We start from the raw sequence: 27,545 nt of genomic DNA on the forward strand, positions 1-27,545 counted from the left end.
TCTTCACCTGGAAAATGGAGCAATAATACTGGTCTCACCTGTGAAGTACTTTGAGATTCACTAAGGAAAATGCTCTGGATGGGTGTTATTCTCATTTATCCATCTAGTATTGCCAGTCCTGTTGGCTTAAATGAGCTCATATATGTGAGTAAAAAGTATGCATAGGCAAAATGCTTCACATATTATATTTCTATAATAATAAGCATAAAATATTAAATATTAATTTCTATAATATTTATATAACATTAGGCCATATTTAGGGCTAACAGCTGGTCGCAGAACAGAAAAACTGATTAGCAAAAGCAAATATTAATTAAAATTACAGTCTGTATTCACACACAGGTTTTCTTTCCCATTCTGTTCCTCTGCTTTTTGATTAGAAAATAATCATCACATTACACAGTATTTTCCTCATTAAACTACAAAGATCCCTTGCTTCTTGGGCCAATTAGTGCCCGTGTACAATCATCAGGAATACAAATCAAAGCATGTTCCGGCTCTGACCTAATAAGCCATCTACGCAAAATCTAAGCCCCGCATTTTTCTGTCACTACAGCAATTCTTTTTTCTTTCCCCCAAGGCAATGAGCACTGAACAGAACCCTTCCTTTCTCAGGAACCTACGAACCGAAATTGCCTGGGCTGGGGGCTGCCAGTCACCTCCAGCGTTGCTGGTGGCTTTGTTTTAATCAACAGACCCTAAGAATCCTTCTGCACTCCGCCTGGGTGTGTGGCTGGCAGGGTGGTGCCTCCCAGGACACAGGGAGAAAGAGGAGGCTCTGCGACACTGGAAAAATCTGCATTTTCCTCAGGGCACATCCTGCAAACAGAGCCCTTTGTTCCTGGCGGCTGGTACCCATTTCTCACCACAAACAGATCCCTTCCTGGCCTCTCCTTTTTAGCTCCTCTCAGAAAAAGGCCATTTTCAGAGTTTGTGCTTCTACATCCACCCCCGCCCCAAATCTGTGTAAGTTATTCTCACTTAAATCAATTTTGCTTTCCCACTGAGTACCGAAGTGTTGTGAGTTACACTGTGCCGTGCTACTCACGCCCACCCAACAGCCATTTTCTGACCAATTTCCTTCTGACATGCATCTTAACCATCTTCAGCTTCACTTCTGAATTTGGCCTAAACTGGAAAATAATATACTAAAACTCTGCTAAAAGCAGTACTTAATTGATCCCAGCCAGAAGGGGTACATGAGCTTTTCTGTTGTTTTTCAGGGAGATGGAGGGAGAGGCGCTAAGAAGGGGGCTGTGTGCCTGGAGATTCAGCTCCTGTTTTCTGCTTCCCCAGCTATCTTACAGAAGGCAATTAGCAGTGTCTGTTCATCAGTGTGATTCTATTTATTGAAACTTGTTAATAAGCCCAGAATTAATTTTCCTTGTAAAAAAAAAAATGCTTCAGTGAAGAATGATTTCAGAGTGGCTTTAATATGTCTACTTGCCTGGGAATAATTAGGTTTGGTATTTGTCCTGTGGTTTAGGAAACCTGGGTGATAGGTCTCCCAAAGTGCTTCTCAGTCTGCTCTTTCTCCATGAATCACCTGCTGCATGGCCACCCGTGTACTCCTGCATGATCCTCCTGCTCCTCTTTCAGTAATGTTTCAGTTTCTTGGCCAATTTTAGCAAATCTGGTGGAGATCTCAAAGGAACTGAGCTCCTAAATGAATTTTACAAGGTGTGGTGGAGGAGAAAAAGCCCTCCCTGTTCCATCTCTTGGGGACAGGCATCACTGAGGAACCAAACTGGTGCTGACTTTTGAGACAGAACTCACTGAAGTTGGAACTCACCATTTCCAATGCTCAAAGCATGATCTGTTAGAATGAGAGGTTTAAAATGAGCAGGGAGAATCAGTGAGAGCACATCTCTCTGCAGCAGGCACCATCTCTCTGTGCTGGATGTAGAGTTCCTAGTGTGATGGGATCTTGCTCAGGTTACAGCTTGCTTGTGCTCTGTCAAATCACCGTAACAGAGCTCTCCTGATCCCTTACTAACTTCCACTGGGTGGTTTTCCATGGAGGAGAGCCTTCCTCCGTCACTGTGAACTTCCCTAATCTAATTACTCTAATCAGAAGTGTGAAGAAAAGCATTTTCTTTGGGTCTCAGGTGCACAGCAGGCAGGGCAGCCCAATTTTGGAGTATGGAAATCTGTTTGTTTAAGTGGGCAGGGAAAGCAATGCACACTGCAAATCCTGCAGCATGTCAAAGCAGCTGGAAGCCCCATGAAATGTTGGAACTGGGTCTGGAAGCTGTGCAATCCCTTTGAATTTTCTAGAAAAGGCTAGGGGAAATTTTGTGATGGCAAAGAGGTAGCATTGGCTGGTTTCTGCTGTAATTCACCTCACTGTAGAATGTGTGGCACCTGCAGCTACAGACTGACCCAATATGCTTATTTACTGAAACCATCAAACCATCCTTTGCCATGTGCTCTGATCTTCCAGCCCAAATTAGCGGTGTCTCCACTGCTCCAAGTGGAACAAATGTCAGTGTCGTGTTTCACGTGGTCTCCTGCTGCTGCTTTATTTTATTTTGGGTCCTGCTGCCTGTCAGGGAAGAAGCACAATCCCGATTTTGTGAGGTACAAGTGAGCAAATTCACTTTGAAGCTGAACAGGCCATTGCCAAAGGGTTAATGACCATTTTTATCAGTATCCTGGAAAATTGAATCTTTCTCCCAATGACAGATCCTAAGGGCTTTTTCTGGCCAGCGTAAGCCAGCACGTATCAATTGCTGCCCTTCAGTTGGCTTGGCACTGTGAGCACTGAGGGTGTGATGTCCCCTGTGTGACCAGTGCTGGCACACCACAGCACCCTCTGAGCAAATCCACCATTCCCAGGCGCTGCAAAGGCAGATCATTCCACTGCTAGAAACCTTGGCCTCTAAAAAGCAAAAAAGCATGTAGTGCTTGCTTTACATTAATGGGAAGCATTCCAGGCATATTTGCTCTGCTGATCAATGCTTTAAAAATACATCTTTGGCTAGGTGTGCAGAAACACATCATCAGCGAAACAAGGGTGCAACAGAACAAGTCTGTCTGATGCAGAGGAAATTTTGTCAGCCCAACACAATCTCAGAATAGTTAAACAGGGCAAAACAACTTGTATTTGTGCTAAAATCCTGATGATGTTTATTTACTAGGACAAATATAGCTGAGGGTAGCAACTTATCAACGCTTGCTTTATTTCAAGAGCAAATTGCTACCATGGAACCAGACACTTGATGTTTCCCTGCTATCGCCCAACAAAGAAAGCTCGCTTTACTGACTCGGCTAATGACCAGCAAAGTCGCCTCACATGGATTATAAAAGTAAAAAGGACAAAAGCTTCAGGATGAAAAATAACAATTTCCCTTGCTTGCTTTTGTGGTCAAACAGTAGGGAATTCGCAGCAGAAAACTCTGCTTTGAAATAGAAAAATAATAGTAACAGTGAAAATAAATGACAAGGTCTTGGTTCTATTGAGCTTTAGTGAGCCTGAAAACCCACAAGTTTTGCTGCTGGAGAGTGTATGAGGATGCATTCAAAAGTCAATAATCAGCAGAAAGGGATTAGTGCCTTCCAATAACTGTTCTAACTACAAAGACCGTAAAAGGCTCAAGCAACATGCATTATCTTATCCCTTTTATTGTGGCTCATGGCCCTGAGCCTCACATGTACCATATTTACTATCATGGCAACAAAGCAAATTTGATCAGAACAAGATCAACAAATAATCAAACAGCACCACTGCATAAAATCTGCCTCAGTACTTCATGAATTTGCTGAGCTGCTGCACCCCAACCTGGCTTACTTGAACTGTGGAATATATTCTTGCACAGCCTATTGGCATCTGCAGGTGTGCAGCAGACTCCTGCATGCAGCAGTGCACATCTACCCTTTGGGACAGAGTTCTGTTCCTGTTCCTGGACTGACCAAAGTCCAGAATCCCCACACCTCAGTTAGGTGGGAGCAGACCAGGACACTATCAGTTTGTTCTGTGCAGGCATTGAAAAACCAGGTGTGATAAGAGCTGTTTTCCCATGTTTTGCAGCACCCACAAACAGATTTACTTAAAAGATTCATAATGTAAGAAATCAACCGGAAATGGAAAGTTCAATATCAGATGAAATCAGTTTGGCTATCTCTGACACAAAATATTTATCTACAAGGTTCTCAGAGACATCAAGCTCTGAATCAGTTATCTTAGCACAAATCTATACTTGCAAGTTCTCTCATTTTGGGTTTGAAGTCAGACTTCCATCTTGGGCAGCAAATGGCATTTTACTGCTATGGCTACTGCCCCTTCAGCTTTACTGTCGACACTTTTCTAGGATAAGAAAGATAATTAGAAGTGATCTGCATGCTTATGCATTCTTCTTTTAATGCTAAAATTTATTCCTAGCTGAAGACCTCAGAACACTTGGTAAACTGGTTGGTGGCACATGGCCCTCTGAATCTACCTTAGCAGCCACCCCAACAAGACAGCAACTTGAATGTAGTCTTGAGCATAACCATGGCACATGCCAGACCCTATGCTGAAGTGCGGTGCAGGCTTGCAGGGCACATTTGGTCCTGAGGGCTGATCTGCAGACTGGCTGCACCGGGAGCCCTGCAGCAAGGATATGAGGCAGCATGGGGAAGGGCAGGTGGTTGCATGTAGCGGGTCACTGGATGGCTCTTGGAACCAGATGTCTCTTTATCTGGCAGAAAGAAAGTTGTTCTTCCCTTATTGGCTTGTGTCTTGGAGGAACTGCCCTACAAGCCACTGGTCCAGAGCAGAGTCTGAGACTTAGAGCTCTTTATTCACTTCTTGGTTTGTATTTCCAAGACTTTTCTGGGAAGATCAAGGCCCTGAAGAACACGCCCCATGAGCCAGGTTGGGATGATTGCATGATGAATGTGTTGCACAAAGCTAGGTCAATGCTTCTGTGACACTTCTGAGAAAAACTCCTCCTGGTTTCCACACATACACTGCTGCTGGTTCAGTGTTTAATGCCAACACTGAATGCCTGCTTTTCTTGACTTTTAAGTGAATTCAGTGTAGACTGGTCACTGCTCCAAAGGGTTCTAGTATATTCTTTATTCATATGGCATCTCTCAGAGGGGTGAACACACCATATGTGTGCAGTGTCTAGGCTCTAGAAGACATGAGGATACTACACCATCTGGCTTCCACTTGAATGCAAACACGTCACAGGGGTTGTTACAAGGACTTGTGTGATGCAGAGGTCAAACTGCTTTGGTGTCAACCAGCAAGCAGCAGCCCTTTTTGTAAGGGTGTTGTGCAGTCTTGAAAACCAGCAAGCAGTGCCTATCAATGCAGGAGGGTCATTCATGGTATGCAAACAGACTGGAGGAACCTCTTGAACTAAGGCAACCTACAGCAGGACAAGTGGTATCTCTAGATAAGAAGTTATGGATCTCAGGGTAGGGGCCTTCTGGAGAGCTGTAAGCTTGAAAAATTTGAGCCCCTCTGTCCCTATCCCTGTGTTCTTGTGTTAGAAAAGGCAGAGGGGTTGGGAAAGACAGGGAGAGTCCAGACCCACCTTAAACACCACCAGAGAGACACAGACTTAAAGAAAAGATAAGCACAACAAAGACGCTTGCTGAAAAACCAACTATATCAACAAACGCCAGCTCCTGCAGCTTGGTGACTATGCTGCCCACTGACTCCTGTTCATAAAGGGCTGATTCTCCTCCCTTTCAGAAAACAATGTGTTCCACACACTGAAATAAATAACAGCCCCTCACCAAGGCCCCGGCAGTGTCAGGGAGTGTCAGGCTCTGCTCAGCAGATAACAAAGGCGTCAGCATGGAGCCAATCTCCTCCTGCCATCTCAGGCTGCCCTCGCTGCACTGAGTGAAATTTTTCTCCTAATGGAAATGAAGAAAATGTCCAGTGCAGATAACCCTCTGTTATAATGGCCATACATTTGGGAGAGGGGCCAAACAGTGTAAAGAACAAGCCAAATCTCTTTTACTTAAAGCCTGGCCTGAATGTGATAATGTAATGACTTTGATTGGGATGTTTCAAATGCCATTCATTGAGATTGACTTAGCACAAAGATGATATCAGCCAAAATAATTAAGAACGAGGAACTGAACAGATAGGATCAGCTGATTCCTTCCCAACAATGCTGGTATCTTTTTGCAAGTAGTGGAGAGGACTACTTGGTTTAAACACTGCTTAGTCCAACCCAGCCAGCACCCTTTCCCTTCCATTGCCCTTCGCTTTCTGCAGAAGGATCAGTAATTTTCACCTTAAACACAGGCTGAAGTTCCGGGAACCCTCTTTACAAAGGCACAGCTCCTGGTTATTTTGTGCCTAACCTCCATCTGGCCACTGCTGATCACACTTTGCACTCAGAACTTGATCACAATGCCACTGAAGTCCTTGGGAAGACTTCATTTCACTGGATTCTGGATCCATGAGTTTCTTTTAGCTATGTAGGTTTCCAAAAGCGTGGTAGCCTTGGCTGCTGTTTAGCTTCCTAGTATCTGTCATAGCTAACTATTATTTCTGTTTTACAGAAATAAAACACAGCTCAAACTCTGATACTACATGCAAACTTAAAATGGTTTTCAATTACTATTAGCAGGCTTTTAAATGGGATTGTGGTGACAACCCGAAAGAAGCAAAATACTTAGGGGAGAAATTAAGCTATTGGAATGACTGGTTATATTGAACATGCTCCTCACACAGCTGGCAAAGAGCAAAATAAAGCCGAAATAAATTGATGACGACCACATTCTGGAGGAATGACAGTTTATCTTAGAAGAGAAAAGAACATTCAGCTTCTTTGCTAAAACAGCTTATGACACCGAGCATTTTGATACCTCTCCCACAAACCAGGAAATCGGTAGCAACCAGAACAACACAATAGATCACTTTCTGTACCTCACACCAGCATAACTGAGGGCAGAAGGTAAAATGAGTGCAAAATGCCACCGTTCTGAATGTAATATGTCAAATTAGCACCATTCTGATAGGTACAAAGGATGGAAAGCAACAGGGGATTACATTCATCATCCATTTCAAGTCTTCCAGTTGGCAAATAAACTGAGACCTTAAAAAAAAAAAATCTAAAAAACCCCAAAACCCAAGCCAAACAAACAAACAGAAACAAACAAAAAATCTCATATATTAGACAAGCTTCGGAATGGTTACAAGGCCAAGATCTATTGTTCTGGTTGAATTTGTTACAAACCCTGGGCATATCATAGAGGAATATCTGTATTTGAATGTTTTCATCTTCAATGGTCATCTAATTCAGCTCCTTCCAGGGAGGTAATTTATTTTCTTTACTGTCACCTTCATTCACTAGGTTTAGAGATGAAATCAAGATGCATCAGCAGCCTTGAGCAGGGTGTCAATGCTACATTGAATTTTCCTTCTTTTCTGTTTAATTGAATTTTCATTTGTATCTCCACAGTTATTTCCCCTCCAAGGCCTTTCCCCCCCTCTCCCCCCTTTTCTCCACTCATCCATATAGATCATACAAGCATTTCTGGCAAGCACCAGCTGCAGATATGAGTTCTTGGGCATCTTCTACTTTTAGAAAAGCACCAAGAGCCCAAATAACACCCGTGCTTGTTCTGTAATGCTTGAAGTCTGCTTTTCAGAAAGACCAGCCTCTTTGCTAACTCCACTGCCCTCTCGAAGACACATGTGAGGGCTGCAGAGCTATGCAGTTGTCACTGCAGCAGACAAAACGCCGTGTCTGGGTTTACAGTCTCTATTTTGCTGGGTCAGCATAGCCAAACAGGGCTTTGCAGTAGCATTAAAAAGAGTTATTTTGAGATTTCTCCTCCATATTCCCCCAAAATTGCCCTGAGCTCCTGGCAGGCCAGCACTCCAAACACAGCCTAGCCACAACCTCTCCGCTTCGGATTTGTTTGCCACCAGCATGATCTTTCTTTCAGCTTTGAGCCTGCTTTATTAGATACAAATTCACTAAGAGGGATCTGAGATGTAACCTGTGAAACCTCCCACCTTGAACTTGTATCGCTTCCTCCAACCACTTCCCTTCATTGTGGGGACTGAACAATTCCTGTCTGTGGTTGAGGATGGTCTCTTGCACTGGAAATCTTCAGTACAGGAAAACACAGCAACTCCTCCATCCAAATTTTGGTACAAAGGCTAGAAAAGACACAGTTCCTCACAGAGATTCACCAGTCATACTTACTACTCCAGCTGAAAGTGATAAATGCTCTTCTGTGGGCAGAAGTGATTAAGAGAAGCAAGGAAAATTTCAGACAAAATTATCAGGCCATGGGAGAAAGTGCTTTAATGCAAAAACTACCTGCAGGTGAGCGATATACAATTCATATAGCAATTTAAATACTCAAGTCTTTAAGTCATTTACAAGCAAACCATGAAGAACACTGAGGAATATGTAATCTAATAGAATTCTGCATTAGGACAGAGATGGACAAAATGAACTTTCCGTGATCTACTCCATCACTCACTTGTATAATTTCTGCTTGTAATTCATTATTCTGAAGCTGTTTACCATTTTGTCTATGACAAGGGCAACTTCCATCAATGAGTTGAATTGGAATGTGGAATTTCTGGCTCATTATCAGAGGAAACGGAGACTCTCATTTGAATATTCACCTTTCTTGCTCTTGTACACAGTACTTGATCCATCACTGAAAAGCTGACGTTGTCTTTGGCACTGATGCTCTGTCAATCTGACATAACCTGAGAGATATTCAGGGTATGTTTTGCTACTCAGTGAAAAACTACAGCACTTCAGTCATTAATAATTAAGTGTGAGTTTGCAATTGGATATAAGATCTGCTTCTGTACCTATGTAGGTTTGCATTTATTTTTACACTCATCACGCTGCTGTTGGATATATACTGCAGGAACTTTGATAAATGGTTAAATGTCTTTCCACTTATGGTAAGGACCACTACTTGCAGGAATATGTATTAAGGAGGTGTTCTAGGAGATAACAAATCAGAGATTAAAGAAAGCTTGCTTGTAACTAAAGTTGAATTAAATCAGTTTCTTTCCTTTCCCCCCGTTTTTTGATGTTGGTTATGGAAGGATGTCTTTTAAAAACCAAAAGCACATTGTATCATTATGTCTTTTAGCTTGTACAGTTTTGAGTCCTGCTTCTACAGCCTTATTTATGAAGCTAGTCTTTGAGTCTTACCATGAAAAGAGAGCTTGCTAGGATCTCTCTTGTTGGCTTATGGTAACATCCTACAGTGCAAATGGGGAGTTGCCATTTCTGCTGCCAGCTTTTGCCCTTCTTAACAGCTCTGACAAGTCTGATCCTCTTACTCTTGGCACTTGCTTTGAGCAAGGTTCACATAAAGATGTCAGTATCCAGTCCATGTATTGCTGTATCAAGCTGCTGTCAGTCTTCTGGATGATTGCTTAGCAAACAACCTCATTTTGTTATCCAAAGCCTGAACTTGATCATGATTCCTTGTTTGACTCCTGCTTCAGAAGATCAACCTCTGCCCTTTTCTGCCTCTTTTTCACTATCTACACTAAGTTCTTGTCTTGCCTGGTGGTGTCAAACCTCTGCCAGCCTGGCTATTTCTCTCCTGCATGTTTGTAAGTGATGTTACAAGTAAACAAAACAAGTATTTAGGGCCTTATTTTCTATTTCCTTGGGGGATAATGCAGGAACATAGTCGAAGCCAGTAGGTTACTACTGCAAAAGGCAACGGGAATGGTGAATTGTTCAGATTCAGAAGCAAGTAGAGCTTCAAAGAACACTTAACAGCCTGGTATGCTTTCTTGGATTTTCCTAAGTTCCTTAACATATAGCATCCTCCTTTAGGGAAAAAGGTGTTTAAGTGGGAAGCCTTCTTTTAAGGAAAAGAGGAAACACAAATCTTACAGAGGAAGAGGTTAGGGCAGGCTCCTTCTGAAGCTTTTGAGAAACTATGAATGTGACAAATATCTTGCACAAGACAGACTTTCTAGCCTGGTTTATTTACAGTAAGAGTGCAAAAGGTGTCCTAATGAAGCTGTGAACTGGTGAGCCCTTGTGAGGCCAGGGGAGCACTGGGATAGCTCACTGTCTGAATGGGAGATGGGTGAAGATGCAATTCTGTATCTCCCTTTAAAAGCCAGCAGTGACCTATGCAAACCACCTTGAGCACCAACGTTAGGGTAACCACATCAATGACAGGCTTTTAATGCAAGCTTCAAAATTTGCTCCTAGTAACATGGAATTTGCAAATGTTGTTCAGCACTCCTGTAATCAGGATTCTGTAGCATTTGGGCACCTCAAGAGGGAAAGTTACCTTATAAATGACAAAGACTGTGTCTAAGGCTGAGAGAAAACAGAAGAGAGAAGTCTCCAAAGCCCAGGACGGCTAAAGCTTGTTACAAAACCAGAGTGATCATTCTAGTGTGAAGCAAACCTGAGCTTTGCATTAAAAATGTAAATGTGATTGAAATAGCATAACCAGATTAAATGGATTTGACCTCTAGAAGCATGAAAGATGGTCTAAATACAGTGATACAGCAACAAATGGCTGCACTTTCCTTTGCGTTATGCATCACAGGAAATTTATTTAAAACAACACAGAAATTTCAAGCCAGCGAGAGATTTGCACTTCTTTTACAAGAATTCACAGAGAAAATAAGGCTGGGTTGGGGAAAAACACCCATCATTTAAATGCCAAATGGTACAGAAAAACTTAGAAACTACTTTTCAATCTTGAATGTGACTGATTTGCCATCAAAAATTAAGCCCTAGCACACAGAACTAGCCAGAAGTGACTGAATCCTTCAATACAAGACCACACCTCAATCTTCAGTACATTGCTGCCTTAAGGGAGCATTTGACAGACATTTCTTTCAGGTTTTTTTGGGTGTTTTTTTTTTTTTTGTTAACTCATATTGGTGCCACAGTCTGGTTCATCGCACTGCCACACATCACCATACAATGCCACCATCCCACCATAGCTGGTAGGGACAGACACCACCAACAAAATGAGATGTTGGTCAAACCTCACTTACGATTTCAGAAGGCTGCCAGTAAAATGCTGTAAGGAATAAATCCAAGACAACACTCAGGAGCAAAGAAACAAACCAAAGTGGTGTGAAGGGGAATTAGGAATGATAACCAAACAGTCCCAGCTAAGCCTGGCTTTTTATGCACTCGCAGGGAAAATTCTGCTAGTGCTGTACAACACTGTCCCTCTGGTGTTCAGAGATGTAGATCTTCAGTCAACGTTGACATTAGGGACATTGAATAAGGAGTCTAATTTGGATTTTCTTATCGTTGAATAACTTGGGGTAGAGGTCCCTGTCCAGAGCAGAGCTACCATCTCATGTCGGCCAGGTTGCACAGGTCCTTGTCCTGTTGAGTTTTGAAAATCTTCAGGGGTGATGACTCTCCCCTTTCCTGGGTCCAGCTGCACTTTTGCATCAACCTCCCCATGAAACATTTTTTCCTTATGTATATTCCATCTTAATTTCCATGGAATGCTTCTATGTTGCCTCTCATCCTTTCACAGTGTATCTCTAAGAAGAGTCTGGCTTCCCCTTATCTCTGGCCCTCTTTGGGTGGTGGAAAGGAGCAGAAAAGTTTTCCTCAGCTTTCTCTTCTTCAGCTCCCTCAGCCCCCCTTTACTTGACCTGTGCTCTAGCCCCCAATACCTTGGAGGGCCCAGTTTATCAGTGATTCACCCCTTGATTTAGGAGATCCAAAACTAAACATGACATTTCAGATTCTGCTTTGTGAGCACCAAGTGAGGGGGGAATAGGAAGATTTAGTTCCAGATGATTTCACAAAACCTCAATTCTTGAAGTTATTAAATACATACAAAATGCTACAATTAAACCTGCTCTTCCTAAAACCAGTGTTTTTTTTTCCTTCTGCTTATACAAGTAACATGGCAAAGAACTGTAACAGAAATAGATTTGAAAGCTGGTACCTGAGAGCTCCTGTGGCAAAAGAGAAATGCATGTGGCATGAAAAAGCCCACAACATAAGAATATTTTTTCCCCTAATCTTTTATTTTCCAAAAAGTGTAAGAAACAGAATAATATTTGGACAATGGTTAGATACACAGAGTGACATTAAAACTGGGGGGCAATCAGCACAAACAGAGATTATGTCTTCAGCAAGGCTCAGGTGTTAACCCAGTTCTGTTCAAGCCCATTGATGCTGATGTGCACAGTATCAGAAAACTCAGTTTTGGGGTTTGGGGTCTGAGCATGAATGAAATGTGAGTTACTGCCTAAATGTAACCACATAGAGATTAGTTGCAGCTCACATTTGGAAGCCCTGTAAGTCGTGTGGCCTTGCAGCAGCAGTGCTGAGCTGTACAGTTGTCACACAGCTGTGGGGCTGCTGAAAACCAACAGCAGAGAGTCAGGCACAGAGTCAGTCCTCAGGAGGATCCAGACAATCATTCTGCTGAATGAGTTGGATTCTCCTGGAGAACAGACTGAGCAGGATGTGCCTGAGAGCTTCACACAGGCTCTGTGCTGCACCAGTGTGTGCCCAAGTTAGTGAGAGAACCACTAAAAATTATCTTGGTTCTTTTAAAAATCTCAGTATATTTGCCCAGTTACTTTAGAATTCAAATACACTTCTCTGGCTGGGTTTGTATCATTGTTCTGGACACTTTGTAAGAATTTTTTCCCAATTTTTTAACTGGAAACTCCAAAAACCTATTTCAAAGACCATGAGGGAGTAGGGAATAAAATCAGAATTTAAATTTAGTCCTGTATACTGTGTATCTGTTTATGCCAGAAGGTCTCACCTATTTGTTTGATCTCAGATGGGGAAATTAGTACTATTTGATCTCACTGATCGGAGCTAAAAGTACAGTGTAATATAATTCAGTGTAAAATAATTCAATTTTCATGCTCTGTCATGTAGGAAAAACTTCATAATTTGTTCAGCTAAATATAAATTTAAAATAAAAGATTTCTTGAAAGTATCAAGAAACAGTAGTAGATAAATAAAAACTCAGAAAAATAAAGGCTAGATTCTGAATTATTTACTGAACCCCATTAAAATTACTAATCACTAATTTTTTACCATTTATGGGCTCTCTTAGTGTTTCTTTCCTCTTCACATGTTTGTTGTTGTTGAATGCTTTTAATAATTAGCTATGTTCAAAGACACTGAACAGACATCAATGTGACCACAGAAGATACCAAGATTTTGATTTGCTCTCAGTACCTGTGTTCCCCAGTGCCAACACTGGCTTTTTCCTCTTTCCTGCACATCCCACCTCACTGCAGAGGTAAGATCTGGCTGGTCCCAGCAACATGCTTCAGGGGAATTCTTGTTACGCACAAGGCTGTTGCCAGGATGAAGGTACTGGGGGGCCTTCCTCTTTTCTAATGTGACCCTGATGCCATCAGGCAGTGCTGGAAAAATGCCAACCATGGAGCTGGGATTTGGCACTGCACTCTCCTTTCCTCCTTACCAGTGTTTCACAAGGGCTCAGGGCACGCAGAGAGATGCAGATAACAAACCATGACCATCAGCTCATGTATCTACCATTTAAACATCTTAAATGCACACACTGAGCAGCCTCAGGTTTCCTGCTGAAGAACAGGCTGGACAGAAACCAACAGCAACAAGTTGATACAGCACCGTGTCTTTTTTCCTGAGCTGTAAAAGCAGGAGGATATAAATTTACCGTACTGCTAAATTGAGGAAAACAAGGGCATGCTTCTAGGAGCTTTCTGCTTTATTAAGTAAACATCTTCTCATTCATGTGGAAATTTTTTTCTATTTGGCTAAATAATTAATCACCAAAGAGTGACTGGTGATTAATGAACATTGTGATGACTTTCTGAGGTGTATGTTCATCACAACAATTTTCTTTCATCCCAGTGATTTGTGCTGGTGTTACTGACAAAATGTGATGACAAAGGCTCTGCAGTGTCTGTGGTGGGGGAATAAATATTCCAGGGGTAAAAATCCATTTTAGAACTTACAGTAGGTGAGATGGGGTCCCCACCTAACCTTTGGAAGGAGTATCTATTGCCTGGGCATCGGTGCACCAGCCTGGCAATGAGTAATTAATTCCTTATTCTCAAGGGCCTTGTAGTAAGAGCTCTCTTTGGTCAGAACTGGTTTATTTGCAACAAGCTAAACTGCTCTGTAACCACCCCTGCTGTAACATCCTTTCGCGCTGCTTATAGATGTAAAGAGGCTGTGAGTAAATAAAAACAGATTCCCAAAATATACTGAATCAAACACTCAGTTCTGCACTACTTAGGAAGCCAAGCGGATTGTGTTACATTTAAAACTCATTATGAGGATGGTATTTCCCTCCTGTGGATGAAGCTGAGCAGAAACCTTCATGCTGTGGAGGAGCACGTGCCCTGCCATGTCAACCATTTAGAAGCACAGGAGACATGAAAATTTCACATAGTCTTATCTATTGCAATCTGAATTTAGGGCATGCAGATCCACATTGTGGTGCCATGGAAGTAATTTAAGATCTCACCATGAGTTTTGGAGAGACCCAGAGGTGGTATGCACCAGTTCCACACAAAATTCCTCCAGAAATATATACATGGGACTATTTCATTGAGAGACATCAAAATGAGATATTCTCTCTCCTTTGCTGTAAAGGAAGGAGCTGGATTATAGCAAGGTCCAGCTGTAATAAATAAGGAGCACTGTACTGGCAGAGAGGAGACATCTCTGTTTCACAGTGAGATAGCACACATCACAGCTCTAGAAATCCACCTATAAAACCTCTCATTTGCTACCTTGATAATTCTGCTTAACATCCATTTTGTGCACTCAGCCTTTCTTATACACTTTCATTTAATGCTTTAAAACTGGAGCTACTAGCTCAAATCAGCTCAAAGAGGGTGAGGATAAACGAGCAAATTCTGCTAGGAGGTAGTATACATTTCTATCATTTAAGTGCTATTTTCCTCAATAGAGGCCCATTCTGATCTCATTCCCTTCTGTAATGATTTCCAGCTGATGCAGAAATACTCTAAGTCTTGTACCAGACTGTGATGATGTGTACAAGTTGGTGTTGATTATGCTCTTGTAGACGAGAGCATTTAATACAAGTCTGAAGTTGCTAGAATCTCAATGCATGTTGACTCACTGCTCTGCCTTTCAGACTGTTTTAAGCACTTGGGGGCTTGTTTCCGAGGAGGGACATGCACAGAGATGAAACATCCATTTCCAGCCTCCCTGCCAAGGTGTAAGACTGGGGTCATGAATCCTCTAAAGAGGATATTTTCTCTTGGACAAGTGAAAGGCTGCTGAACCATTCAGCTGAAGACATCCCTCATGGTCTCCCAATGGAAACATGGATCTCCCCATTCCTATGCTATAAGTGCACTGACACATGCCTAAGAGAGGAGAATCCCTTTCCTTGTTATCAAACCCTGTATCTCCTACCAGCATTAGATCCTGCTTCTGCTGAAACCTGCTCCAAATTTTCCTGGAACATCTCGATCCTAAACAGTCAGTCAAGAGCTCTGGGTGTTGTCAGAGATCACACCCCAAAGCACTGACTAGGATTGGCAGTTCCCAACCTTTTCCCACATGCAACTCCTGCAACATGAACCAGCAGAATTTCTGCTGAAAGACTGCACAAGTTATTCTGTAACAAACAGAAGAGATGATAAATTGTCTTCGGCTCCTGAGGACACAAGACCTCACAGATGGGCCTGATGGGGAGAGGAGGGTTATTAACAGCCGCGGCCCAAACTCTTTATATTGCAGGAGGATCCTGTGTCACCCATCCCTCTTGTCTCTCAAGCTGGTACATTCCAGCTCCTTTGTTTTAAACTTACAGATTTTATACTCAGATAAAAGGTTTGCTGATGAACTGAAATAATTTTTGGTGACCAAGCAAAGCAGGACATGCCCAAGAATAAGGAAAAACCAAGTAATTTCAGCTCTGCCAGTCCTTCCCTTTCAATGTCAAAAACTATTGATTAGCAACTGGAAAATAGGTGTGATGTCAGAAACTACAGTTTCCTGGGGTCCCTTCTGAGGGCAATCCTCAGTTCTTTCTCAACATGAAAGCTGGGGAGAGTAAGCATTTTTACTGGTGAGTTAAGAAATGCCTTCATCAAGAGTTTTATTCTGATATCACAGTAAGTACACAATGACTGAGTTTTGAATTAAAATACTTTTTTCTCAGCAGTAGAAAACTATCAGTTCCTTTGCTTTGTGTTACTCAGTAACATTTTTCAGCCTTTTGCCTTTTCTGATTTTAGGCAGATTCCTAAGCATGTTATGATCAGGACTGTAATCCTCCAACCTCCCTTAAATCAGTCATTTTCCTGAATAAAATAAAATAAAATAAAATAAAATAAAATAAAATAAAATAATTCAACTAACAGTTCAGGGGGATTAGGCAGAGCATTTCTTCAGCATTAGGAAAAATGTGGCACAAATCATTATTATTTCCCTCTATGAATAAAAGAAAAAACAAACAAAAAACCTGAAAAATAACAACAACAACAAAAACACCCCAACAACCCAATCCCAAAAAATCCTAAGGCAAGAAAATGGCTGTAGATTTAATGTGCCAATACCTTCTAGATCTTTTTGTTTCCCGGTTTTGGCTTTGTGAATGAAACTTAGCAACATCCACCAAGTGTCACACAAACATTTGAAATTCATCACATCTCATAAAACCTACAGCTTGAACAGATAACATCTTCAGTGTAGGAAGAACTTGGCCCGAAGTCCAGTGAGCTCAAAGAGAGGATTTGGGGTCAGTAGCACTCAAATTGATTTGAAATAAGTGAGGTTCTGGTCTCAATATTGTCAATGCTAAAAGGTATCAGGTTTCAAAAGTAACCAAGTGATTGAGATGTATTTGGTTTCCTCACCTCAATTTGGGATTTTTTTTTTCTCCCAATTCTTGAGTCCCCAGGCTAGAATAAGGTAACTTTTTTTATTATTATTATTTTTTAACTTTTCCTTGGAGTGAGGAGAGCTGGAAGTTTTCTTTCAAAAAACAAAATATACATCTAAGCAAAGACCACCTGAAATTAGAGCTGATCCAGTCATCATGTGAGTCCAGGCTCCACAGAAGTAATTTCAAGCTCTACACAAACCCACAAATATCAGGAGATTTGTAATAGCACCAGGAGAAGTGACTAGACTCTTAAACATCCTGGCCGCTTGAATTGAGGTTTTGGCAATTCTCACCTGCTGGAGCTCCTCTTTAAACCAACATAATAAATAAAGGACCAAATCCCATCTTTCACAGTCTGTTGCACTCAGGGTGTAACCACGGACTTCAGATGGTAAAGGATGGGTCTGGCTGTGCACTGTGTATGGCTACTGCCTTGTTGGAAAAGCTTTTTGCCTTCTTCACTACCTGAGCAGGAGTTTGCAAAATTGAGCTCTTGGACCCTGCACATGCATCATGCTTTCTGGCTGCACATCCACCAGCTTTCAACATAGCTGTGATTTTGTATTCTGCAGATCCAGGAGAAACCAAGGCAGCTTGATACTCGCAGAGGCAGGCTGTAACTCTGACAGGGGACTGAAGAAAACTAGGTAATGATGGGTGTGAGAGACATTCCTGACTGCCTGGCTCTCACTCTCCAGCAACTTGCTCCTGCCTTGGCCATCAGTGAAGCACTTCTTCATTTCACTCTTTCTCTTGACCAGATGAAACAGAAGAGCCAAACAGTGCCTCGACCTCCATTATTTGTCTCCTTTTCATTCTTTACCCATTTTGATTATCTTCCCTGTATTTCTCAGGTAAGCACCCTGGAGAACTCACAGCAGGTATGAAGTTTTATGCCAGACAAATGGGAAAGGACAGACTGAAGAGGAAAACCACAACCTTCTTTTATTTGTTATCTAATTCATTTGTCAATCTAATGTCTCTTACAACTTCTGGGTTAGCCAAGCCATAAAACAAAACAGATCCCTGGTTACATTTGTGCAGCAGATTTGTCTCTTTCTTCTGAGCTCATTAAAACAACTGCTTTCATCTCATTAGATTGCTAAAACATTTCCAACAGGACTAGATGTGTCATGTCAGAATATGACAGGCAAATTTCTTTTAAGGCTTTAAAACTGGGTTGGAAGAGGAGAAGCTATACAGTTCACTGTTGTCACTGAAAGATATTTTTACTTTTTTGAGTCCCTAAAACAAGAAACAAATTAAGAACTGTCAAGGAAAGAGAAAAAACACAAACCCAAAATGTATTCCATCTTGCCTCATGATATTGTTACTGCTTTTCTCTGAAATCTCTCACAGTCTAATAACAAGAGCCTTAAATATAAAAGAAGGAACTATGGTTGTTAATGTTTTGGCACAATTCAAAATCCAAGAGGAAGGAAATAAATGCTGGAAACATTATTACTCTTTGCAACTACAAGCCAAAATGAACAGCCTTACTTTTCTCTGTTCCCAGCTCTTATCCTGCTTGGCTGGTTCAGGGGCAATCTCCCTGTGCTGTGCCACTGCAGAGTGTGGAACATGACACCCACAGCATCCAGGGATGCAAGAAAGCATCTGTGAAGGTGAGGAAAAATGTTGTAGTGAGGGAAGAGCCCCCTCCTACAGCAGCCTCCATTGGGATGATCTCTGACATCCTGGCAGCACACTCTGCCCTGCTCAGAGCAGGTAAAGTACTGCCCAGCTGCCATCCCAACATCCCAGAGCTGCCCCAGCAAGCAGTTTGCTACTGGTTTCACTGCAGGTTCCACTGCCAGAACAGCCCCACCGAAGCCTCCTTCCTGCTGGGGTCCCTGTGCCACATGCACGGTGCCAATTCCACACCCAGGGCAAAGTGCACTGGGGCACGTCTTGGGGGAATGATACAACTTCCCAATGATTGGGAAGGCTGCAGCCCTTTCCCTTGCTTATTGAAACCCAGTTCAAATACTGCCCAGGTGCAGCCTGTCACTGCCCTACTTTGGGCCTTAAATCTCAGAAATCCTGGAAAACAGCAGGAGACAAGTAACGATGAGGATGGCTCAGCCTGACCTGGTGCTCTAGTGAGGTTTGTGCCTTTGGGTTGCCAGCTCACACCACGACCAAAGAGTTCCCAGATGGAAACAGAGCCGAGGGGGGCTCTGCACCCAGTGCCACGGGGCAGAGGAGCTGTGCTGGGCACTGGGACAGACCATGAAGACACAGTTCACAGCTCTGTCCCTGCAAAGATGCTGCAGAGGCAAAGCAACTCTGTGCTGTTAGCCCCTGTGGGGTGAAGTATTCCCGGGGGAAGGGGCTGCAAGTGTGAAATCACTACGGATTTGAGACACAGACATGCAGCAAAGAGCACTCAAGTGGGTGTTCACAACACATCATTTCATTTCAATGGCATTTGGCATCAAATTGCTGTAAAACCAGTGGGCGGGGACTGCTTCTCACTGAAGAAGTTCATTAGATTATAAGTAATTTGGTTACATAGAGAGCAAGTAGAACCTGGGGCTGTTTTGAGGGGCTTTTTGAAAAAGGTCAGAACAATGTATCAGCCGGCTGTTGGGACTGATGGCTGTTGGGGAGGAGATAGTAGATATTTCAAGATAAGCACTGTACACTAGTGTATTTTCCTACTGATTGTATATTTCCATCCTTCTCATACTTAACATAAAAAACATTTTGTGAAAACTGACACAGCAGAGAAGCCTATCAACTGAGTTACTACCAGCACTTCTGGTGAAGTGGCAGATAGCTGCTCTGGAGGACATGCAGGGCTGGAAGCTCCAGCATCTTGTGAAAGGAGCTGCACCCAGCTCCCTGCACACAGCTCAGCAGGGGACAGAAGCTGCTGCTTCTACAAAAGGAAAATCCAACGCCAAATCTCAAGCTCCAAGATTTTTCCTGCAGGCAGGTGAAGCCATGTCTGCCCTGGAATGCCACACCTATCACTCACCCCTCGTTTGGGAAGGTGAAATATTGCCCTGGCTCACCATCCAGAACAGTGGCTGCTGAGTAGGTGGCAGGACCTTGTTTTTGAAGCCATGCCAGCTAACTCAGCCTCTCTTCACAAGCACGATTAAACACTGAATTCCCTGGAAGCCTTGTGCTGATGGCAGCGATGGGGATGGTGTCCCCACCCAAGCAGTCCAACCCTGCTCACCACTGGACCGTTGCATGGATTTAAGTGTCCTGCTAAGCAGTAAGAGGTAGAGATATGCTCGGTGTCCTACTCTGCTGGGGATTTTGATGAACAAGCACATTCACCAGAGTTTTATGTCCCCACAAAAATATCCTAGAATAAAATCAGTCTCGACTTCATGCTACAGTCCAGGTATTCCAGAAAAGAAGATTGTAAGTTCCAAATTCTGCATGTGCTCGACACTTATTTGAATATATACAATCTAGAAAATGTTAACATCCATTGCAGTCCTACATTGTGAATTTACTGAGATAGGGTGGTGTGAGTGGAAGATGAATCTCTCTTGTCCAGTAACGCTCACCTTCTACCTTGGATATTAAAGGAAATCCCCACCTTTGTTTGGTTACAGATAGTTTTTAGATTAAGCTGAGTGAAAACAGAATCTGGTCACAGCCTGATTCTGAATGCTGTGGCACACTCTGGAGTCTCATTGGCTTGCACGGCACAACCATGCCTTTCAGTTCCTCTAACTAGCTTGGCTCTGACCCTTCATTTTGAGGCATGGGTAAAAGTATCTGGACTGCAGGACTAGTTGTGAAAAAAATACAGCAAAATTAATCAGCCAAGGTGGGGTAGTCAAAGTGCAAGGCTTAAGGGTGTCAAAACAACCATGGGTGCTAAGAAAAGTGTAATTCCTAGCCTGTGCTGCCAGTGTTTGAGATGTACATTCCAGACTCCAGTTCCACCTCTGTCATTCACCAGTTCCTCTTTTTTTGTTTGATAACCCCCCATTCACCAGCTAAAAGGTATCTCAAAATATTTAACTAAAAAAGCCCTGAATTAAATTTACAAATCCTTATCTCCATCCTGGCTACACTCTCAAATTACTGTAATTTCTACTTCTTCTCCTGCTACCTGACATTTCATTTAACTGGGCAGTGTGTAACCTCTTCCAGTACTACGTAACAATGTCTGCTCTCTGTTCCTTTGTCTTAGCATTCTCCAATCTGTCTGTAGATTCCTGTGCTTGTTTTCAAGGCAATATCCAAGTGTGAAGCTGCTTTAGCCATTCATGAGGATGAGATTTATTATCTAGAAGCACACCAATAATACAGTATTAAAAAAATAGCAGTCTCTTTCATCAAAATCTAATGAACATGCGATTTAATCTTTATTAAGAATTCATTAGGTTCTCAGCAAGCCTGTCTAATGGAGCTTGACCAGGTGAAATGCTAATGCCCACATTATATTTCAATTAATTTTCAGCAATGTTAGTTTCCCCGCGTTGTTCCCAGCACATCGCTCTCCCGGCGCCCGCGGCTGCGCGGCTCTCCCCAGATGCTGCTGCCGTGCTCATGGCAACACCGCTGTCCCCACCCCAGCCTCCGCACACTTCGCTGGAGTTTCCACTCTCACTGATGCCTCTCCCAATTTCCATCGCTGTAAGCCCATCCAACAGAGCGGCTTACTTGATGTTTTCATAGCAGGTACAGAGCTGCAAGCATTGCATGGCTTAACTTTGAGACATTTTAATGAAATGTGTATGTGTGTATATATATAGATACGCACACAAAATGGTATATTTCTGTCCTCAATATACCAATCTAGTCCAGCAAACAGGTTATTATCTTGATGTGCTTTGCTTAAAAAACAAGAGCTCTGCTCTTTGGAAAACAAGAGTAATTGTACCCTTATTGTGTAGCCAGTGTGGTCACTGCCTACCCTCCTGCCTATGGGCTCTACATGTGCACTCTGCTGTTGTAGCTCCTACAGCCTCTCCCTTCAACCAAAAACCACCGCCCGCCATTCCAGCATGCTTCTGCAGAAGCAGTTCCTAGAGATTAAATAATTTATTGGTGTTCATCTGCAGCGACATGTCTCCTGATCCACCTTTTGCACACAAACAAGAGCAAACCAAACCTACCCCACCCCAGACCTAAATCAAACTGTGGGGGTGAAAGGGGGGAAAGCCTCCTTTCAAACAGTGAAAGGGGATAATCAGAGCCTCTGCAGAAGTAGGGTACACAAACGTCTGTGAGGAAAGCCATTGACACCGCTGTACACTAGAGGCGAGTCTCCTCACAGAGAGGAGACCTCCCAGCCCCGCAGCGCTTTGGGAAAAGCACTGCCTCAGGCGGGGATGATGGTTTCATTGAACCCCCGAGGGGTGGACACAGCGGCCACGGAGTTGATACAGAAATATCCGGGTCACTCGCTAAGCCACCCTGCCTGGAGGGGAGCTGGGCTGAAGGCCCAGATCTGCCCCTGTGGTGCAGCACATGCACGCGCACATGCACACCCACATTCACACTCACACACTCACACATACTCACACACACTCACACTCACACGGACACCCGGGGCGGCTACGGGAGCTCAGGGCAGCAGCTCGCGAGGGCCCCTCTGGTTATTCCGGAGCCCCTCCGGAGGCAGCCGAGGCGGCGCGGCCGCCGCCGGGAGGAGCCGCGCGGTGCCGGAGGGGCCCCGCCGCCGCCGCCGGTTCGAGCCCCCGCCGGGCGCTGTCCAGCGCCGAGCGCCTGAACGCCGCGCCGGGACCCGCCCGTCGGCCCGCGCAGCCCCGGATCGCCACACCGGGACCCGCACGCCGCTCCCCGCGTCCCATCCACACCCATCTCCGAGCCTCTTCTCCTCGCTAAGCAACCCCGGCCCCGGGGGAGCCCCTCCCAGACACGGATCCCTCTGCAACCACGAGCATCGCAAAGCGGCAACCGCTCCCAGCTGAAATCCAGACCCTGAACCAGCGCCCAGGCTCGTTCTGTGATGGCGCCCGCCTCCAACCAGCCCGTCATGTTGGCAGCAGTGGGAGAACGGGGTATTTCATTGTATTTTAATAATAAAAAAAAAGGGTGGGGGCAGAATAGTCGCACCACGGGTGTACCTCCATCCTTATTAGCCTTCCCTGCACCTGCTTTCCTACAGGGTGCGTTTACAGGAGCCAGGGGGATGCTTGGTAGAGACCTTGCGGTGGGGCTTTTCACTGCTGCTTATTACACGGTTACATCTAATTAAACACAGGAAGAGGGTGTGGGAAGCCCCAGCGAGGAACAGCGCCGAGTACCATAGGGAGACCCGGATCCCAGAGCAGGAGAGGTCTGAATGAGATGAGTGGCCAAGCTCGTCGTTCATTAATTAAAAAGAGAAGGTACAAGCTCAATAAAAGGGGCTTTCCGTGATAGGGAGCCTTGGTTTAAATCCGCAGGGCCGGCAGATAACACCCCGACATTAAGCTTAACTGACAGCGGTTCTCTTCACGGGGACATCTGCGCGGAGGGGGAAGGTGGGCTGCCGGCCTCCCCTCAGCGCCGCCGGGGGCGAGGCCGCGGGGCGACGCTTCAGCACCAGCGGGCCCTGGACAGCGCCGGGAGCGGCGGCGGCCCCGCGCTGTGCCTGCGCGGTCCCCTCAGGTAAACATGGCGCCCGCGGCCCTCGCTCACCTCCGCGAGCCCCCGCCCCGCTCTCCCGCTCCGCACCGCCGCTCACTCGCTCCCCCCGCGGGACTTACTTCATTTGCTTCACGATGGTGCTTTTTCCCGACTCTCCGGCTCCTGTTGGAAGAGAAATGAGGTGGGATAAGCGCGGGGGGGGGGAAAGAGGAGGAGGAGGAGGAGGGGGGCGATGGGGGGGCGACCGGCGGGTTCTCACCGAGCAGGAGGAGTTTCACGTCTTTGGCCGCGCTGATCCCGTCCTCCTTCAGGTTCTTCTCGATGGCCTTGCTCCGCTCCAGGGCGGCTCTTTCCTCAGCACTCAGGGTACATCCCATGGCGGCGACGAAAATTTAAAAAAAAAAAAAAAAAAATTAAAAAAAAAAGGGGGGGAGGGGGGATGCAGCCCCCGCCGCCTCGGCTGGCTCCCGCGGGCAGAGAGGTGGAGGCGGCCGGGGGGGCAATAAAAGAATTAAAGCAAATGGCCGTAAGGCTCCGGGTAGCGCAGCGCCTCCGCGGCGGGGCTCCCGGCTCCCTCCTGCCCCTCTCTCCCCGCGCCCGAGCGCTCAGTGCATCCAGCGGGGCTGCAGCGGGCACGGCGAGCTCTTCCCGGCCGGGAGGCGGAGGCGGAGGCGGGGGAGGAGGCGGAGGAGAAGGAGGAGGAAGCGGGTTGGCGGCGGGGGAGGGTCCGTCCCTCTCCCGTGCTCCCGGCTGTCGCTGTCCCCTCCTCGGCGGGCGGCGGCGGAGCCGAATGGAGGCGCGGGAGCGGCGGCGGGAAGGAGGGAGGAGGGAGCGCGGGGGCGCGCCGGGCTGCGCGCTCCCGCCGGCCTCGCCCGTGACGCGCGCGGCTCGCGCATGCTCGGGGCTGCCCCACCCGGGCCCGCGCCCGCTGCCCGCCGCGGGGCCGCGCGTTCCGGCTCCGCACGGACGGAGGTCGCGGCCCCGGGGCCCGTCCCCTCGCCTCGGGCTCCGGAGCCTTTCCCCGGACGGGAGAGGCCGTGGTTCGGGCTGCTGCCCCCCGTTCTCGGTGGCTCAGAGCTGGGGTCTGCCGTGGTGGAGGGTCTAGGGGGGAAGCCGTAAGAGGAGCGGCTGAGGGCGCTTGGCTTGTTCAGCGTGGAGAAGAGATTGAGGACAGAGCTCGTCGTGGGCTGCAGCTTCCACAGGAGGGACAGTGGAGGGCCAGTCAGCACCGATCTCTTCTTGCTGTGACAGGACCCGAGGCGAGGGCTGGAGCTGTGCCGGGGGGGATCAGGTTGGATATTAGGAAAAGGTTCTTCACCCAGAGCGAGCTTGAGCACTGGAGCAGCTCCCCAGGGCACTGATCACAGCACCAAGCCCGAGAGATTTCAAGAAGCATTTTGCCAAGACTTTCAGGCACGTGGTGTGGCTCCTGGGGATGTCCCGTTTCAGGGCTAGGAGTTGGACTCGACGATCCTTGTGGGTCGCTTCCATCTCAGGACATGCCGCGGTTCTGTGGTCTGTCCCAGCAGTGCTGAGCTGGGTGCCTGGGGATGGGACAGCAGTGTGTGGGCACTGCGCTCCCCTGGGCACTGTCCCGGGCACTGTGGGGCCCTGGCTCCTCACGTACCCTGAGCGTCCCCCACAGCTCCTGCACCCACACCCTGTGTCCCCACCCCACAATGCCGTGTTTGTGACCTGACCCGCAAGGAGCCCTTTGGGAGCTCCTCACAGTTCAGGCACTTTGATCAACACTTGCAACATGAATCGTTTACATGCTCCATGCAAAGCGTCAGGTTTCACCACCATGTTGGATTATGTTTTCCATCAGTGTAATTAACAGATGGTTTGGGTTTTTGTGTTGCAGTGCGGTCACAGACCTCACCAGATGACCTGCCTTCTTTTCATAACCATTCCATGACATCTAACAGTGATTTAAGAATACAAGTGAATTAAAGTCCTACAATTTTCCTGGCAGGTTTTGCTCTTTCACAAGGTTGGAAAAGAGAGAAGAAAACAAGTGTCAATGGGGAAAATAAAATAAATAGAACTTTGTTTAAAATACTTTCCTACAGGCCCGGACAAGTCCCAATATACTCAACTTTAATCCATAACATTGATTGATATGTGACAATCTATCTATAAAAAGATCTAGAGAAGAAATAAGGAAGTGTTGAGCACAGAGAGGTAAAATGCATCAAATTAAAATGAAGATAATAAAGGATTGCTACCTGATCCATGGAAAGGACACCCACCATTTCAGTAAACAAGAAACCTGCAAAGGGAGGTTTGATTGTTAGGAAGTAGATGTAAATGCTGAGGCTGCTGATTTTGCCTGTACAAGCCACTCCACCTCTCTGCCAAAAAGCACCCAGCTACAGGAGGCTTGACAGGAACATCCTTGTGCTGTGGCAAGGAAATGCAGGGCTGCCCCACGGGGGCTCAGGGAAGGCAGGGGGCTGCTGTTCTTTCTGCTGGGTGTGGATGACCATGTGTTACTTGCACTGTGTTGGTTTTCCACTTGGGACCTCTGATCACGCTGTGATTGTCTTACCTGCTGTCCTGAGTTCACCAGATCCCATATCCAGGACCATTTCCTTAGGGATAGAAATATAATTTCTAATAGCACTTAGAGTATTTTAAGCATGAAGTCTCAGGCACTTTCCTTCCAGACAACCGTCATCTCCTCCCAGTGCTGTTTCCCATCTTTTCTTCCTCACAGAACATGTTCTTCCCACTTTCTCTCCTCACCTCTGAAACAAAAAGGAAAAACAAGACATGTGGTTTACAAGGTAAAAAGGGAGTGTGAAAGAAAAGCAGACAAAAGAAAGCAAAAGGCAACTCAGTGTATTCAAGGACCAGTAATATTTACTACACATTTGTGAGCTAATAGGTGCAGTATATTTGAATTTTAGGTAATTTATTTCTGGAAGCTCGGGGGACTGAGATGGACAAGCAGGCCTACAGCATGTGTTCAGCAGGGAATAAACGGAGATGGGTGCGGTTACAGAGCAGTTCCTGCTCTTTCATATTCGCACAAATCTCATGTGTAAAATCAATAGGATCAGAATTTCAATCAATAACTTTCATTTAAATGGTTCTAGCCAGAGGGAATTTTGAGAAGTGCCGTATAGAAAAAACACAATGAAGAAATCCAGAGGCAGTGTCCTCATGAGATGGCTGCATTTTCTTCCCGTCTCCTCCAGCAGCTTGCCAGCCTTGGACTCATATTGGGAAACTCTCCAAGGGTTTTACTAAGAGAATTAGTCTTTTGTATCAGCCTCTGGCTACTTGTTATCTGACAAATTTGTAGCCTGAGCCTCCTGCCATGGAGAAAATTATTTCTCTTCTTCTTGACCGGTGTGGAGTCTGCAGTCAGCCCTTTGTCCCATGAACATCCCCATTGCTACACAATAATCTGCTAATTTCTTTCTTAAGGGAAAATCACAAATTGGCAAGTCGTCTTCTTGCTCTCAGCTCTCAGAAAAATTCAGGAGAGCAGCTGTGAAATTGAGCCATTTCTGAGCCATTTTTTTGCTGCTGCTAACTGAGCAGAGCTGGTGGAAATGTTTCTTTTGAAATTTTCTTAGAGGGAAATTTAATTTTTTAAAAAAATCTGCTTATTCATGGCAGATGAATTTCAAGAACCTGAAAGAAAAAAGATTGCCTCCTCCACCAAACAAAATGCATTCCAGCCTACTTGGCTTTTGAGATAAATATATTGGGTTTTGTTGCTGAAAGAGATGTTTCCCTTTTTCAGGAGCTGAGAGAAGTCCTCTTTTAATAAAAAGTGGTTGCTGGTAGTAACAACTTCAGATGAAAATAGGCTTCTTTTTTTTCCCCTTGTAAATGAGAGAACCTCTCCATTAAAGGTGGAGAGGAGGAACTTTCTTTCTGGCTATTTAATTGCTATTTAATAGCAATTAAACTATTTCATCAAGGTGCATAAAGAACAGTCTTGTTTCTGCTCAGACTGCTCTCTTGCAAACCTAAGAGTCAGCAGTGTATTTTAAGCAAAAGTCTTTATTCCCCTGTATCTGATCTGTGTCTCAGCAAAACCCAGCTTCTTTCTGCAATCGGTTTTCAAGCATTGTGCTAGAAAAGTTAATCAGATAGTAGTTGCCGTCCTTCACAAGGAGTGAAGG

The 27,545-nt window shown here is 45.1% G+C and overlaps 1 protein-coding gene across 2 annotated transcripts in view; it reads right to left on the reverse strand.

Annotated features, from left to right (window-relative positions):
• Positions 1-24,188, reverse strand: part of GNAO1 (G protein subunit alpha o1) — a 140,401-nt gene extending 116,213 nt beyond the window's left edge. The window contains exons 1-2 of one of the 2 annotated variants that reach the window (XM_066327796.1): positions 23,663-24,172; positions 23,523-23,565 (exon numbers count right to left, since the gene is read on the reverse strand). In XM_066327796.1, the coding sequence (XP_066183893.1) occupies positions 23,523-23,565; positions 23,663-23,780 (161 nt within the window). In that variant the 5' untranslated portion in view covers positions 23,781-24,172. Of the gene's footprint in view, positions 1-23,522; positions 23,566-23,662 lie in introns of both variants that reach the window. The other variant, XM_066327797.1, reaches the window with a different exon arrangement.
• Between the last annotated feature and the right edge of the window lie 3,357 nt (positions 24,189-27,545).

The sequence above is a fragment of the Sylvia atricapilla genome, chromosome 12, assembly GCF_009819655.1.
Source record: "Sylvia atricapilla isolate bSylAtr1 chromosome 12, bSylAtr1.pri, whole genome shotgun sequence".
In the NCBI taxonomy this organism is placed as follows: domain Eukaryota; kingdom Metazoa; phylum Chordata; class Aves; order Passeriformes; family Sylviidae; genus Sylvia; species Sylvia atricapilla.